This window comes from Embiotoca jacksoni, unplaced genomic scaffold, assembly GCF_022577435.1.
Source record: "Embiotoca jacksoni isolate LCO1_2020_lvr unplaced genomic scaffold, fEmbJac1.0.p SCAF_4, whole genome shotgun sequence".
Lineage (NCBI taxonomy): Eukaryota > Metazoa > Chordata > Actinopteri > Embiotocidae > Embiotoca > Embiotoca jacksoni.
This window is the reverse complement of record NW_027185392.1, coordinates 14,872,321-14,886,139: the sequence shown is the minus strand read 5'-3', so window position 1 is coordinate 14,886,139 and position 13,819 is coordinate 14,872,321. Positions and strand designations below refer to the sequence as shown.

General features: G+C 41.2%; 1 protein-coding gene across 4 annotated transcripts in view; it reads left to right on the top strand.

Moving 5' to 3' along the window:
* Window positions 1–13,819, top strand: part of lrba (LPS-responsive vesicle trafficking, beach and anchor containing) — a 189,042-nt gene that overhangs the window by 162,359 nt on the left and 12,864 nt on the right. For 3 of the 4 annotated variants that reach the window (XM_069166599.1, XM_069166598.1, XM_069166597.1), the window contains 4 exons: window positions 5,627–5,716; window positions 7,861–8,038; window positions 9,748–9,813; window positions 11,592–11,747. In XM_069166599.1, coding sequence (XP_069022700.1) covers window positions 5,627–5,716; window positions 7,861–8,038; window positions 9,748–9,813; window positions 11,592–11,747 — 490 coding nt within the window. Of the gene's footprint in view, window positions 1–5,626; window positions 5,717–7,845; window positions 8,039–9,747; window positions 9,814–11,591; window positions 11,748–13,819 lie in introns of all 4 variants that reach the window. The other variant, XM_069166596.1, reaches the window with a different exon arrangement.

The window sequence follows — 13,819 nt, the reverse complement described above, 5'->3', positions numbered from 1 at the left end:
CTTTTTAACGCCTTAAAGCCTCCTCCTCGGCTTTCATTCATTATTCATCCCGCTCACTTTGAACTCCTGCACACACAAGCTACGTCGGCCTGCCCGAGAGCAACCACACAAAACCCAGCACTGAAAAGAAAAACACAGCGTGCTTGCCCACAGCCACACACCGGCCTGACAACTTCACCAATCTGCTGTAAGAGGCAGCGAGCCAGCAGCAGGCCAATTGACCCTGCTCCCATCAGCCTTTTTGACATCCAAGTTTTAGCGCCAAGAGGGGCACATGTTCTATTTTCATTCTTGTCAGAGAAAAGCAGCAAGCCTTTATACATGCTTCCTTTTGAAAGGATTAGTCCAGTTTATTAAAACTTATTTCTTATTGTGGCTATTTGAAAACATAATTGCTGAGATCTGGAAACATGACATCGCTACAACAAGAGGGGGAAAAACGTGAACAGACAGATGATTGGGTAATTCAAACAGATTATCGTAACCATTGTATTTTAAGTGCTGAAAGTGTCAAACCTGGGAGTTTGCTTGAAACCGCTCATATTGTCTGACTGCTTGTTTTTCGCTCCATCAGACTTTGTTGTAGCAAGGTCACTGTGTTCCCTTAGCTTAGCAATTAAAGTGTTGAGTGTAATGTTACTATAACCAAAAGGAATAATTGATAAAAGAATAAAAACAACACTCAATTTTAAGCAATAGTCCTTATGACCGTCAGTGGAGATGAGTTCGGAGTATATGAAGCGGCCTTACAGCCCGCTGCCTCCACAGTACTGCTGCCCTTCATGCTCAGTGACTGGAGCATCACGGGCACCAGGGGTAGATCCTTGATTTATCACCTCATTCACCCTAATTCCCATCCAGATGTGCTTTGGCCTTTATCCACACACACACACACACACACACACACACACACACACACACACACACACACACACACACACACACACACACACACACACACACACACACACATGCAGATTCATTATATGGGTTCACTGGTCATTTCCACACTCAGCCCATTACCCATTATTCTGGTTAACACACACACACACACACACCAGAAAATTGGATCACTGATACACTTTTATTTCTGCCAAGCTGTTCCTGTGACAATGGGATTGATAAATCCAACATAAAGGAAGCTATCAGAGAGTGGTGCATGTGATTTGTGGTATTAGAATAGCATCTCCTGCCTCCCCGCTTATGTCTGCAGGAATGCACACTCTGGATATACATGCTTCTGAATATTTATTATTATCCAATAATAGTTCATATTCTGCTGTAGTTTTGGTGATGCATTGCATTTTACCATCAATAAATCATTATCAAATTTGTTTTCTGACATTAGTATAATAAACTAGACCAGTGGAAAAAATATTTTAAGAAGTTAATTTTGTGGGGAATCCTTTGCAAATAAATTTTTAAGTAACTTATTTACTGACAAAATCCTTACAGTTTTCTTGAAAATATAGAATATAGGTTGCATAATTTTTTTTTCCAACATATCACAGATTTAAATAAATATTGTAAATTGATGTTTTAAAAGACTACACGTGCAATAGTTGGCACTGGCACTATAATTCAGGAATTTAACTTCCCTTTCAAGGTTATTTAAAGGTTAAAGGTATTTTCAAATCTAATAGTTTAAGACAACAATAAAGCTATAAAGTTTGTTCCACTGCCTCAAAATAAAAAAAACAAACAATTTTTTCTCCTCCCACTCTCACTCTGATGCCGTGATTCCAATCTGCTGCCTTTCACCTTTGAAAACACCCTCAGTCTGAGCACTTTAATTAGTTAAATAAACCAAAGCAGTGTTATCCGTGTGGGCTAATCCAAGTTTCTCCTTCAACTGTGTTTGTGCGGAAGGAATCGTGCCCTGTCTGTGCAGAAGGTGGAAACAGAGTTCCAGGTCTGGGCCTCGTCATGGCCGGGCGCTGGGGGCGGCGCAGGGCTGCAGGAGCTTTGAGACTCGGGGTTTTGGGTCTGGAAGTGTCCCCAGGGTCTGCCATTACTGAGTGACAACTGTTTCAGTCTGAGCTGCGGTCTGGGCCAGGCTAGGCCGCGTTAAGACAGGCCCCACGGCTGTTCATTGTCAGGGGGATGGGTCACAGATGTGTGTGCGTTTATGTGTGCATGTATGTTTGTGTGTATATTTGGGTTGAAAAAGGCAGTAGCTCGGGCTGGAGGGATGTGTATTTTTGGGTGGCTGATTCTGTATTCCTGCCACGCTATTTGGCAGACGCTAACTCCCACCAGCTCGAACCCACCAACACACACACACACACACACACACACACACACACTTGAGAGATTTGTATGGATCATACACGTGTATGTATACATTCATTCATTGGCATGTGTATACCTTTGTATATTTATGTTAGCTCATCAGCATAAATGCACACGGTGGTGTGATTATGTGTACATTTTTGTTCTTGGAGAAAGTTTGGAATATCTCAGCACAGATTAGTGACTGCTGTGGAGACCACTGCAGTGTTTTTCAAAACCATGATTACTTCCTGTCCTGCCTCTGCCCCCCCAAGAGAACTGTGAGCGTGGATTCATTTATGTGTACGTGTGCATTGCATGCATACACATCTGTGCTGCCTCTTCGTGCACAAAGAGAAACACACCCTGTGTTCTTCTCATCGTTGTACAGGGCTTCCCCTCTTTCACATGTGATTATGGAAAATCCCACAGCCTCTCACACCGGCGACAAAACACAGAGCCCCATTTGAATTGTACAGAGTTTGCGTAATTCGGCAGAAGACGGGAAATATATCCACGCGAGTGGACCTGCTTTGACACTTTGCCAAAGGCCTGCTGGCTTATTTTCCTTGGACAATGTAGCTTCCACCATATTGCATTTTTTTTTTTTTTTTTTTAAATTGACTTTTAAAGCCTGGGATGCAAACCATCCTGCCACACTGCTTGTCAGAAATACAAGGCCATTGTAGTTTTCATTCTATTTACAGAGTCAATGTTGTTGGGTTGATTTGCATAAAAGCAGCATGTTTTACATGGAGATCCAGCTTGTCAAGTGGCTGAGTAAATCAAAGAGCGGGCTGGGACATCTGAGCCGAGGGCGTCTCAGCCATTTAAATGTATAGAATATAGAAAACCTTCATCAGACACGGGCCAGCGCTCCCAAAAGAGATTGGCCTTGTGAATGGCCCCTCATATAATCACCTGAGCATTGCATTGGCATATAGGGATAGGACGTGCTGACCTAGACTCAGACACTTTCCACTGTTCCACAGCCTCATAAATGTCAGATCTGAACTTAATGAAGATAGGTTGAGTGGCTTTGAGGAGTCTCTGCCACACATTAGCTTAAGCAGAATGTTCTGCTCTACAGTCAGTGGAGATGGGCGGCACTTTGACCTTGAATGATGCACTGACGTCCTCTCACTAACGCACGAACTGTGGATGGGAGGGAACATGTTAAGATTGAAATCATGTGCTGAGGTTTTCTTATTTTTTATATCGGCGTGTTAACTGGACCTCTTTGTTTCTAAACCTTTTCAATCCAGTCTTACACACCACTGATAATGAATGTGCGTCACTGAGTTCTGAATCATGGAAACATCTCCTTTCAGATCTAGCATGCTTGTACTTACGCATGTGTTCAGGTCAACAATGCACTTTTGGCTTGAACACAAAACCACAGACAGTCATGCTAACAAGGAAACAGTTTTAAAGTCTCTTCTGAAAGTTTCCAATCTGTTGAGATATCACCGAACCACACAGATTGCTTAATAGATCCTCATCTTGAGGCATTACAGCACATCCATTTGATAGTTTTCTTTTATAAAACATGCATAAATGCATGAGATGCAGACCAAAATCTTTTCTATTTTACCTCGTTTCTTATAAGAAGTACTAATCATGTATTGGTGTTCAGGGTCTAACAAAGCCAGTCTTAAATAATTAAATCCATAGCAATTTTATTTAGGGGATTAAAGCCAATTTTTCTGCTCAAAAAGATGTAAATAGAGATCAAATAAAAAGGGGAATCAAAAAACACATTTGTATTTTTATGGTGTATTACACGTGTACAAAGGTCGGGAACACAGAGAGACCGGCGTGGTATCCTTGGTGTCTTACTGTAGTTCTACGTTCACATAAAACAGAGCTATATGGAGATTTTGGTGCTTAATTCTTGGCCCTAAAGCTGCGGATGAAACCTTTTTAATAGACAGTTAGAATCACTCCTTCTCTGCGCCTCTTTGGTCTCTGGTTAGTTTCAGACAATGGATATGAGCAGACTAATTTCCCAACCTTTTTCTCATGGAAATACCACATGCAGGCCTCGACCATGAGCTCATTCCCAGGCCGCGCCAAGTCGAGGCTCAAACGTCTCAGCCTACACACACAAGCTGTCACTCCCACACAACCAGTCACGGTGCACACCAACATACTGTCATAATTTCGTGTTGGTCATGTTCTCTCTGCATGGCCCTTTTTCTAAACTATCTATCACAACGGGTCTGCTGCATTTGATGGATTTGCTTAGTCTATTGTCTGCTTAATGTTGTTAACATTTACACTGACACTTGTATTCTATTGGGTCTATATTTTAAAGTTTTTTTTTTGTAGAATATAGAAATAAATTGAAATATCTTTGTGTGTGATTGTACATGCACACATTTTCTTTTTCTACCTCGTATTCTCTGCTCAGTTGCAACTGCAAGTGAATTACGATTCTTCTGTTTAAAAAATTATATTGAATTGTAGCATAAAACATTTCATTGCATTTCTGACACTAAATAACAGTATTGCTTTAACAGTTAGTTGATTGATCCATTAACTGACCAAAACTGTTCAGAACTTTTGATCATCTTATATAGTTTCGTAGTATAGTAGTAGTTTATAGTTGAACTAATTTAAAAAGAAACAAATGAGTCGAATTTTATGATGAAAACGCTTGTTTGTTGCAGTTCTAAATAATAGAAGGACAGCCTCGAGTATTGTGGTACTTTGGTGTAGTCTCGTACATCCAAACTCTGCTGTGGGTGTGTTCCACTCGGTGCTAGTTGGCCTGACAGTGAGCTGTGTGATGATGTCCAGAGGCTGCTCAGCCGGCGTCTGCTCTGACATTTATGGTCCTATACCTCTTCATTAACACCACCTAACCAAGCCTACAAGCCCGCCTGGCCAGCCCTCCTCTGATTCTGTGTGCTTGTGGAGGATAAATTGATGGTGTGTGTGTGTGTGTGTGTGTGTGTGTGTGTGTGTGTGTGTGTGTGTGTGTGTGTGTGTGTGTGTGAGAGAGAGAGAGAGAGAGTGAGTCGGACAGTGAAAAAGTATGTTTATATGTAGAGTGTGTACATGTGCTTGAACACAAGTGCATGCATTTTTCCCCTTGCTAAGTAGGCTTTTGTATTCCTCCTGTTTTCACTGAGACATAATGAGATTGTTGGAGCATTTATCAGATAATAATGTGATCTCAGGAAATATGACGGGATAGAATATGGTCATTTTGCACATATAAACGGAGTTTTTATTTTTAAGATGAAGTGGATCTGACGTACAATAATTCAAGACAATAACAGAAATGAAATGAAAAAGACTGACATTCCTCTTTTCTGTGTTTATATTTCTCCTCCTTTCTCCCCCTCAGGCCGTGGAGTCTCAAATTAGGAGTTTTGGACAGACCCCCTGCCAGTTGCTCATTGAACCACACCCACCCCGAAGCTCAGCCATGCAAGTGGTGAGTGCTGCGCGCAAAAGCATTCACAAACAAATAACATATAAATGCAGGTACAACCTCTAGTTTAAAAACTTTAGGCAGACCAGAAGACAGCTAAGCTCCACTATCCATTTTTTCTTTAGATTTTGGGTCAGCACTGACGTTGGCACATAACTCTTCTTTTTTAATTTGTAACACATTCTTGTCATCCTGTCCTCTCTTTCTCCATTTACCACTGTGGGAAAATAAAGTCCCAGTTTCAAAAGCATCTCCTCTCTCATCATTAGTGAGGTGTGCATGGAAGGGAGAGATCACAGGCATTTGTGTGCATGTGCGTTTAGTGAGAGGTTTTCTAGGGAACAGCAGTGCTTCGTGCTGGAAAACTAGATCTGAGCCAGATTTTCCACCTGAGCTGGAAACAGAGGAGATCAGCGAACGAGAGCAATGAAGGGCAGTTCTGATGTGACGGCCCTTTAAGGGCCAAGGAGTGCAGTCAGTGTGCCTGCATGTGATGGGCCGAGGCCCCATGAGTCCCTATTAGTGTGGTGTCCCTGTGGCGCTGACAGCTGGCTGTAGACCACCACCCAGCGCACACATGCACACACAGACACAAACTCAGACTAGCTTTGAATCCGCTGCCGAACTGCATTCCTATGAAATGTTTTTATTTTTCCTCCACCATGTATAGTTTTCAACCATAATATTCGGACGCCATTTTTCAAACACATTCCTAACCCTCCCCGCAGCTTCATGTTCCTTCAGAACGCCCTGGTCTCTTTTCTTTTACATGATCCTGCTCTTTACTTTCTCTCCATCCTCTCTCATGCGAGTGTGTTGTCAGAGTGTCGGCATCTGCCCATGCTGGTGGTAATGATACTGTCAGTGCTTCTGGTTAGCTGTCAGACACACCGGATTCACTCAGGTCGGTTCCTGATGTTAAACACTGATGTTCCTCTTCTTTACACGCAAGGAGGAAAATAGCTTTCTGTTAGAGCTGCTTAGTACAAACACTCTGCAAATGGCTCCAGAACCTGTCTAAGCAGAGGAAACAGTCTGATGGGTACATGAAATTTACTTTTTTTTGTTATGACTGTTTTGGAGATGTTCTCTCCGTCTGTATGTTTATAATTGTAGCAAGTTTAAATCTAATGCAGCTTTTACAATTTTAAGATGTATTTCACAAAACTCAGAAGTAGTGCTTGAACAATGTATTAAATAGACAGCTGAACTAAATGAACAGCAATGTTGACAATCGACTTAGTTTACGAGTGTATTTTAAAGATGAAATCCGTCAACATTCACTGTTTCCAGCTTGTCAAATATTGGAATATCTTTCTTTTCTCCATTTTATATATAATTTCAACTAAATGTAAAGAAGACACTTTGGGCTCAGAGGAAATGTGAAAATAAACAGTTTTACTCGGAAAAACTCCCCAAAGTAATGCAAAACACAGTAAACTGTTTACTGTATATCTAAAGCGTGTTTTGGTTCCAAACAGTTTTATACTTTGTGTACTTAAAGACCCTCCTCAGTCAAGGTACATAAAAATGCTGTGGTACGATTAGTAATTTGTGCCTGGTACACATTTTTCCTAAAAAAGTTCAAATTCATCATTAAAAGTTATCATCTTAAAATCAGCTCTGCTCTTTACCTCATTAAAAATCCTGAACTAATACTGATATTTAAATATTGTTCATTTCAAAAGTAAATACTAATTTAAATACTAATTCAATTTAAAACACATTTGTGATTAATGGGGATTTTAAATGAATGCCTAGGTTTCTTTTCTTTTTTATTATTTTTTGTTAAAACACAAAAATCCTGACACTGTGAAACTCGAATGAAGTTTCCTCTGAGATTCTTTCTATTCCAGCTTTTCCTGCAGTATTGTTTCAAAATAAATCTCTTGCCTTTCCTATTCAAACTTTAACTCTTTCCTAGCTTGGCTGTCCTGCTTTATTACTGCTTACTATCCTGCTCAAGCCTCCTAACTTTCTCTCTGTCCTTCTGCTTCCTCCCTCTCCCTCTGGTTTTTCCTCGCTTCCACCATCTTTTTTGCTTTGCTCTTTTCTTTTTCTGCCGCTCCATATCTCGGCTCTTTTCCCTCTCCTCCCTGCGTCCTGTTGTCCGTCCCCGGGCGCCTGAACAGTATCTTCTCCTGCAGACACCGCTGATGTTTACGGAGCAGATGCAGCAGGATGTTATCATGGTGCTGAAGTTCCCGTCCAATTCTCCTGTGACACACGTAGCGGCCAACACCCAGCCAGGTCTAACGTCGCCTGCCATCATCACCGTCACCGCCAACCGCCTCTTTGCTGTCAACAAGTGGCATGGTCTGACAGGTGAGAGACTTTTCTCCATGCACACATTCATTTGGATAGTTTTATTGTTTTTGTCTCAACAAAAACATTAATTTAACTATGATTTTTATCTTTATTTGTGATGGCATTTTAAGCCTTGTTCTTTAGCCCTGTATCTTTTACTATCACAGAATCATTGTCATACTTCTTCCTTTCATCTTTCCTCCGTACTTTAGCGTCTAATTTATCTGCGGGTCGACCCGTCTCGTCTCCATGGGATGGACGTTGATTTGGGAGACAATTGACTGTGTCTACTAGATAGCAGTATCAAATGTGACACATGTAGCAGCCAGCATTAGGTCTCACGTCCACCTCTATACATCAGCCGCTCGCTTCACAAAACCTTATTTACTCAAGATCCATCCTGTCCTGGAAGAAACATTAAATTTGATATCTCTGAGTTCATGAAGATGAAGACCGATCGGTTTTCAGCAGAATGCAGCCTCATCCATGCGAACCACAGACTACACTGATTAACTTAATTGGTTTAGTGAGCTGGTATAATAAACAAAATATGTGCTTTTCAGAAGTAGTCCAATAGTTGCAGGGATTCACTGGATTCTGTTGCCCTTAAATTTGACAAAAGACGTGCAAACCCGAGGGTCTCCTCAGATCTCGCAATCAAGAATGCAGTAATATAATGACAAATTGTTCATGAGGTTGTTCCAAAGTAGCGCAGCATTGAAAAACTTTTAGCATATTATTTTTAACTTGTAGAGTAGATTTAACAAATGGACAATGCACATACTGTAGGGTTTTATAATAATTACCTGTCATAGTTTATCAGATATAAATCAATAAACCGGTGCAGGAGAGATTAGTTAGGAATGAATTAGTTGATCAGCAGCACGTTATTTAATAGCTCTGGTGTAATGAGAGGTTTAAATCAACATGTGAAATGTCGGAGCCCCTTTCATTAGTTTTAAGTTGTGTAAGTTGTTACTGAGCTACCAGTTATTTAATAAAATTTAAAAAAAATCAGATTAATATGTCATGAACATAATGGTTAGTTGCAGTCCTACTGAGAGGAATCGCAATATTTAATAGGAATGAAAAATATAATATGAATAATACAGATACATAATTTATTCATCCCCTCTGGGAAATTTGGGTAGCCAGTAGCTCACATATACATCTAGGTTTAAAAAGCAGGGCAGTAAAATAAACGACCAGCAAAAGTCAATGTCAGTGGGTTAAAAACAGGGCCAAGAACAGAATGATTACTCAAATTATACCATCAATAAATGAATAGATGATTAAAAAAAAGTGCCAATGAGACATAAATGTTGCTGATTACAGTGAAAACAGTTCCTTAAAGTCCTGGAAGTCCTGACACACCTAATGCACAGTCCAACGGGATGTGGAGAGAGATGATGATGAAATATAGTTAAATATTAATAATGACAAAAAGATGTTCAGCTTTTGTTCATGTGTAAAGTCAATATTTTTGAGCATATTGTTGACTTGGTTGAGCAAAGCAATTCTTTTGTAGCACTTGATATTCTCTATGGCCGTGGTGGCTTTTTGACATAATTGATGTGTAATTCACTGAAGAACTCTTTCGGCCAGTAGGTCACAGTGTGACTTTATGGTTATAGTTTTCACTGTGTTATAATGAACTCAAATCCAGCATCCACTTCACAAGGCCACACAATTACAATATTAATCCAATCTGTCTTCTTCTCTGTCAGGTCATCAGAGCTCAACGGTGCAGGACCAGCAGTACCAACTTCCTGTGGAAATTGACCCTCTGATAGGTACGCTGTCATTTATGAATCCTCAGACACGTGTGTATTCTTTTACAGTGTGAGCTTACATATGCATGAAATGAGCTTTTGTGTGAATTTGCGTATGAATCCTGCTGGCATCCTGGTGACTCATGGCGGTCTGTAGGGCTGTGTCCCTGGACAGTAGATTAGAGTTGTTTCTCAGCCTCTGCCCCAGTTCACTCGTCATGATATAGGCCCTGCTCTCACACTAAACCATTTGCATGCAAATTGGAATGCAATGAGCTGTGGCCTGGGCCGGCATTTCATCATCAACTCCCCTTCTCCCCCCCCCCCCCCCTCTCCATCGTCCCCTTTCCTCCCTCCCTTTCTGCATCCTCTTTGGTTTAATTTGAGCGGAGGGAAAGGACGCGTGTCAATGGAAATGAATATGAATGTGGTAATAATGTGTGATTGAGAATGCACGGCGGACGGCTGTCAGGACAATATGGGCGCCTCTCATCCTTCACGACTTGTTGATGAGCAGGAGAAGAGTGCCGAGCTGCAGTGATGTATGGGGATGCAGCGACGGAGCAGGGAGAGACCAGCCACTTCTTTCTATCTCCTCTCGCCTCAGTCGCTCTCCTGCAGCCTCCTGCACATCTGCGAGGGGAGCTGTTCTTTCTTTCTGAATGCTGTGGTCACTCTCGGTCTCACCAGACCACCACCCTCCCCTTCCCCACCCCCCGCCCCCAACCCCCCCGCCCCCTTTTTTTTTTTTTTTTTTTTTTTTTTTTTTTCCCCGAACACTTGACTACTGAAAATAACCAGGGTTGGTGCTCAGATATTCATCTTTATCTGCACGCACAGTACTGTGTTTCTCTCCTTCACTGACCCTCTGCACAGGCGGGATAAAAGAAATCTTATCTGTGCATCAGTATTTACACATTCATTGCATGTTTTTCTAAAAGTATCTTGTGGGTGTATGTTTTTGTCACTGAGTGAACTCTTTTTAGGGTAACTTTATCCTTTAAATCTCTTATTATTTATCATTTACTTTAAAATTCGACATTGTTTACTTTTATCTCACATTTCTAACACTAAAGCATAAATAACGTAATAAATAGTATATTTTGTGTGCGCGTGTGTGTGTGTGTTTTGGGGGAGAGAGCTGGGATTTCTGCCCTTGTCAGTAATATATTTACACTGTTTGCATTCCAGGAGGAGTCTGAGCTAAACACAGTAAATTGAGGGAGAGTGTTGAGTCATCTGTGGCTTTGAGGAATGTGAAAAATTGGTTGACGTATTAGTTGTAGCAGATATATACTGGACTTTCTCAGTCCCTCTCCGGCACCTGTTCTCCAGTCCTTTTGACCCCATAAAAGAAGAATCACTTTACAATGAACATATCTCTCTAGGAAAGAAAAAAAAATACCGCTTATGGACCAGACAAATTCAATAAATTTGCCTTCTAACCTACCAGGCTTAATTACACGACTTGCTGTGCCTGTTCTGACTTGAGTGGTGTACATATTTTGTGAATACTATGCATGCTCTACCATTACTCAGCCTCTTAGACTCTCACGGAAAATGTGAAGTCCCCATAAACTTAACCTCCAGGATGTTTTATGCTTTCCCTCACAAATCTTCCTTCCACTGTGCGCTGAAACTTCAGTTGAGGTGCATCCACGTGTGAGCTCTTTGAAAATAGCTGATATATAAACAGCGAAGTGTTTGTTGGATCAAGCTCCAGGTTTCATACTTCTGTATACATTTTCCACATGTTATCTTTTATTTGCTCACATTGTTTTTATCTGCCCCTCCCCCAGCCAGTAACGTGGGCAGTCATCGCCGTCAGATCTCCGACCTGCTGGATCAGAGCATTCAGATCAACTCGCAGTGTTTTGTGATCACAGCCGACAACCGCTTCATCCTGCTGTGTGGCTTCTGGGACAAGAGCTTCCGGGTCTACTCCACTGACTCAGGTATTGTGCAACCTGTTAGATGTAATCAGGATCACCAGTTAGGTCTAATTTTAACTGGACAAGCAGTGTTACGAATAAATAACATTAGTGGTGTCAAAAATCTTCCTTCATTCAGGGCTGACTGTGTTTTCTTCTATCTTATGACTACATAGAGACACAGAGTTTAGGTTTATATTGCAAGATAATATCTTTACTTGTTTGGAACCTTTATGCGTGTCCCGTATGTGTCCATGTTGCAGTCTTGTTTCTACATAGTTAACTTTGTGAAAATAAGGTATATAGTTGACACTATTATCACCGTGGCAGACCTTATTTTTGTCTTCACATCAGATCTCCACTGTGATCTCTGTGTCTCCACAAAAACCTAATTGCACTTTTTACTCAATAACTTTGGTTGGGACAGAAAATAAATTAGTGAAAGCTCGCAGCCATCTTTAATTATTTTCCAAATATTCAGAAGCTATTATGCCGTACAATTAACCTTTTTGAAATGAATAAACCTCCGTTGGTTTACCTCTAGCACCATCCTCAGGACGTATTTCTCCTTCTTATCCACACTGCTAGTTTGTCTTTAACAGACGAGTATGTTTTTGTTTTTGTTTTGCCCAACACTCTTGAGTTATGTAATGTAATGAACTTTGCAGCTGCTATTAGCTTTTAGCATTTAAGTACTTTATTATTAATTCCATAAACAAAACAGGATAATGTCTATTTGTCATGCCACAGACAGTGTACGTTACATTCCTGGACTGTTGCTCCATTGTATCATTGTTGTCCCAACGATGAAGTTATTCTACATTTACATGAAAGCTTGCCACATTTGGGCTGTCTGTATTTACTCCTCTTTTTTAGCTAGTTCAAAGGATGTGTGCTGTCAACAGTTCACTGTAGTCTAATATCACTACAGTCAGTTTTACCACTGAACTGCATCATTTATTAAAGACTCTTTCAGCTGTAGCTCAAAACTGTTTTCAAGTTATTGTTTTAATTCAGTGGAGTTCAGTGTCATTTCTGTGTGTGAGTTATTGTAAATCTTGGAAGAATGTGTTGCATTAACAATGTTTACCTCATCCATACCCTTACACATCTTGAAATATTCACCTGAGTTGAATATACAGTAGCATCGTATATACCTGAATATCACTGACTTGCTACTTGCGTACACATTTCCAATGCAGACGTTTTAACATGCACATGGAAACACTCTCTCTCTCTCTCTGTCTCTCACACACACACGCTCACACACACGCTCACACACACACACACACACACACACACGCGCACACACGCACACAAATATGCCATCGGGTCAGGGGTCCTAAATGAAACTGTCTGAAGCTTCATCTCTGTATTCTGCTACCCCCCGCCCCACAGCCCCATTCACAATACTACACGCATCTATACAACGGACTCTGATTCAATTTCTACAGGCCGGGCCCTCCCTGTCTTTAATGGAGGAGGGAGGGATGGAGGGATCGGAGCACAGAGATAGCTCTATTGTGTGACTGCCACCAGGGTGTGCGACTGGAAAGTGAACACAGTTTAATCGCACACGCTCAACAGCTGCCACTGAGGTCCCCAAATCCCCCAGGTTAAAGAACCGGGTTTTTTTTTTTTTTTATCAATTACAAGACTTGATTGGTACATGTGCACAAAACACATAGCCTCGTACGCCGGCATGCACACACATCCAATTCAATTTGTGTGTGTGTGTGTGTGTGTGTGTGTGTGTGTGTGTGTGCGCGCGTGCGTGCGTGTGTGTGAGTGAGCAGAAGTGTGTGGTTGATTGGAGGTGCATGGTAGCCATTATTGCAGCAGCCATCATTACTTATTTTCAATGTTTATAAAAATGTCAAACATTTTCCATCTTTGATGTCTATGTTCATCTTTGGGAGTTTAGTCAGTGACCCGCCCAGTTTCATAATAATCCCCCTCGTTTCAGCGAGGTACAGCTTAATTATCCAGCGGACAGTGATTCTGACACCCAGACAGAAATGTCATGTGTTGCAAACTATCCACTGTTTGACTGCAGAGGTCACACTGTGAGGAGCTTAATGAGTATTAGACAGCTC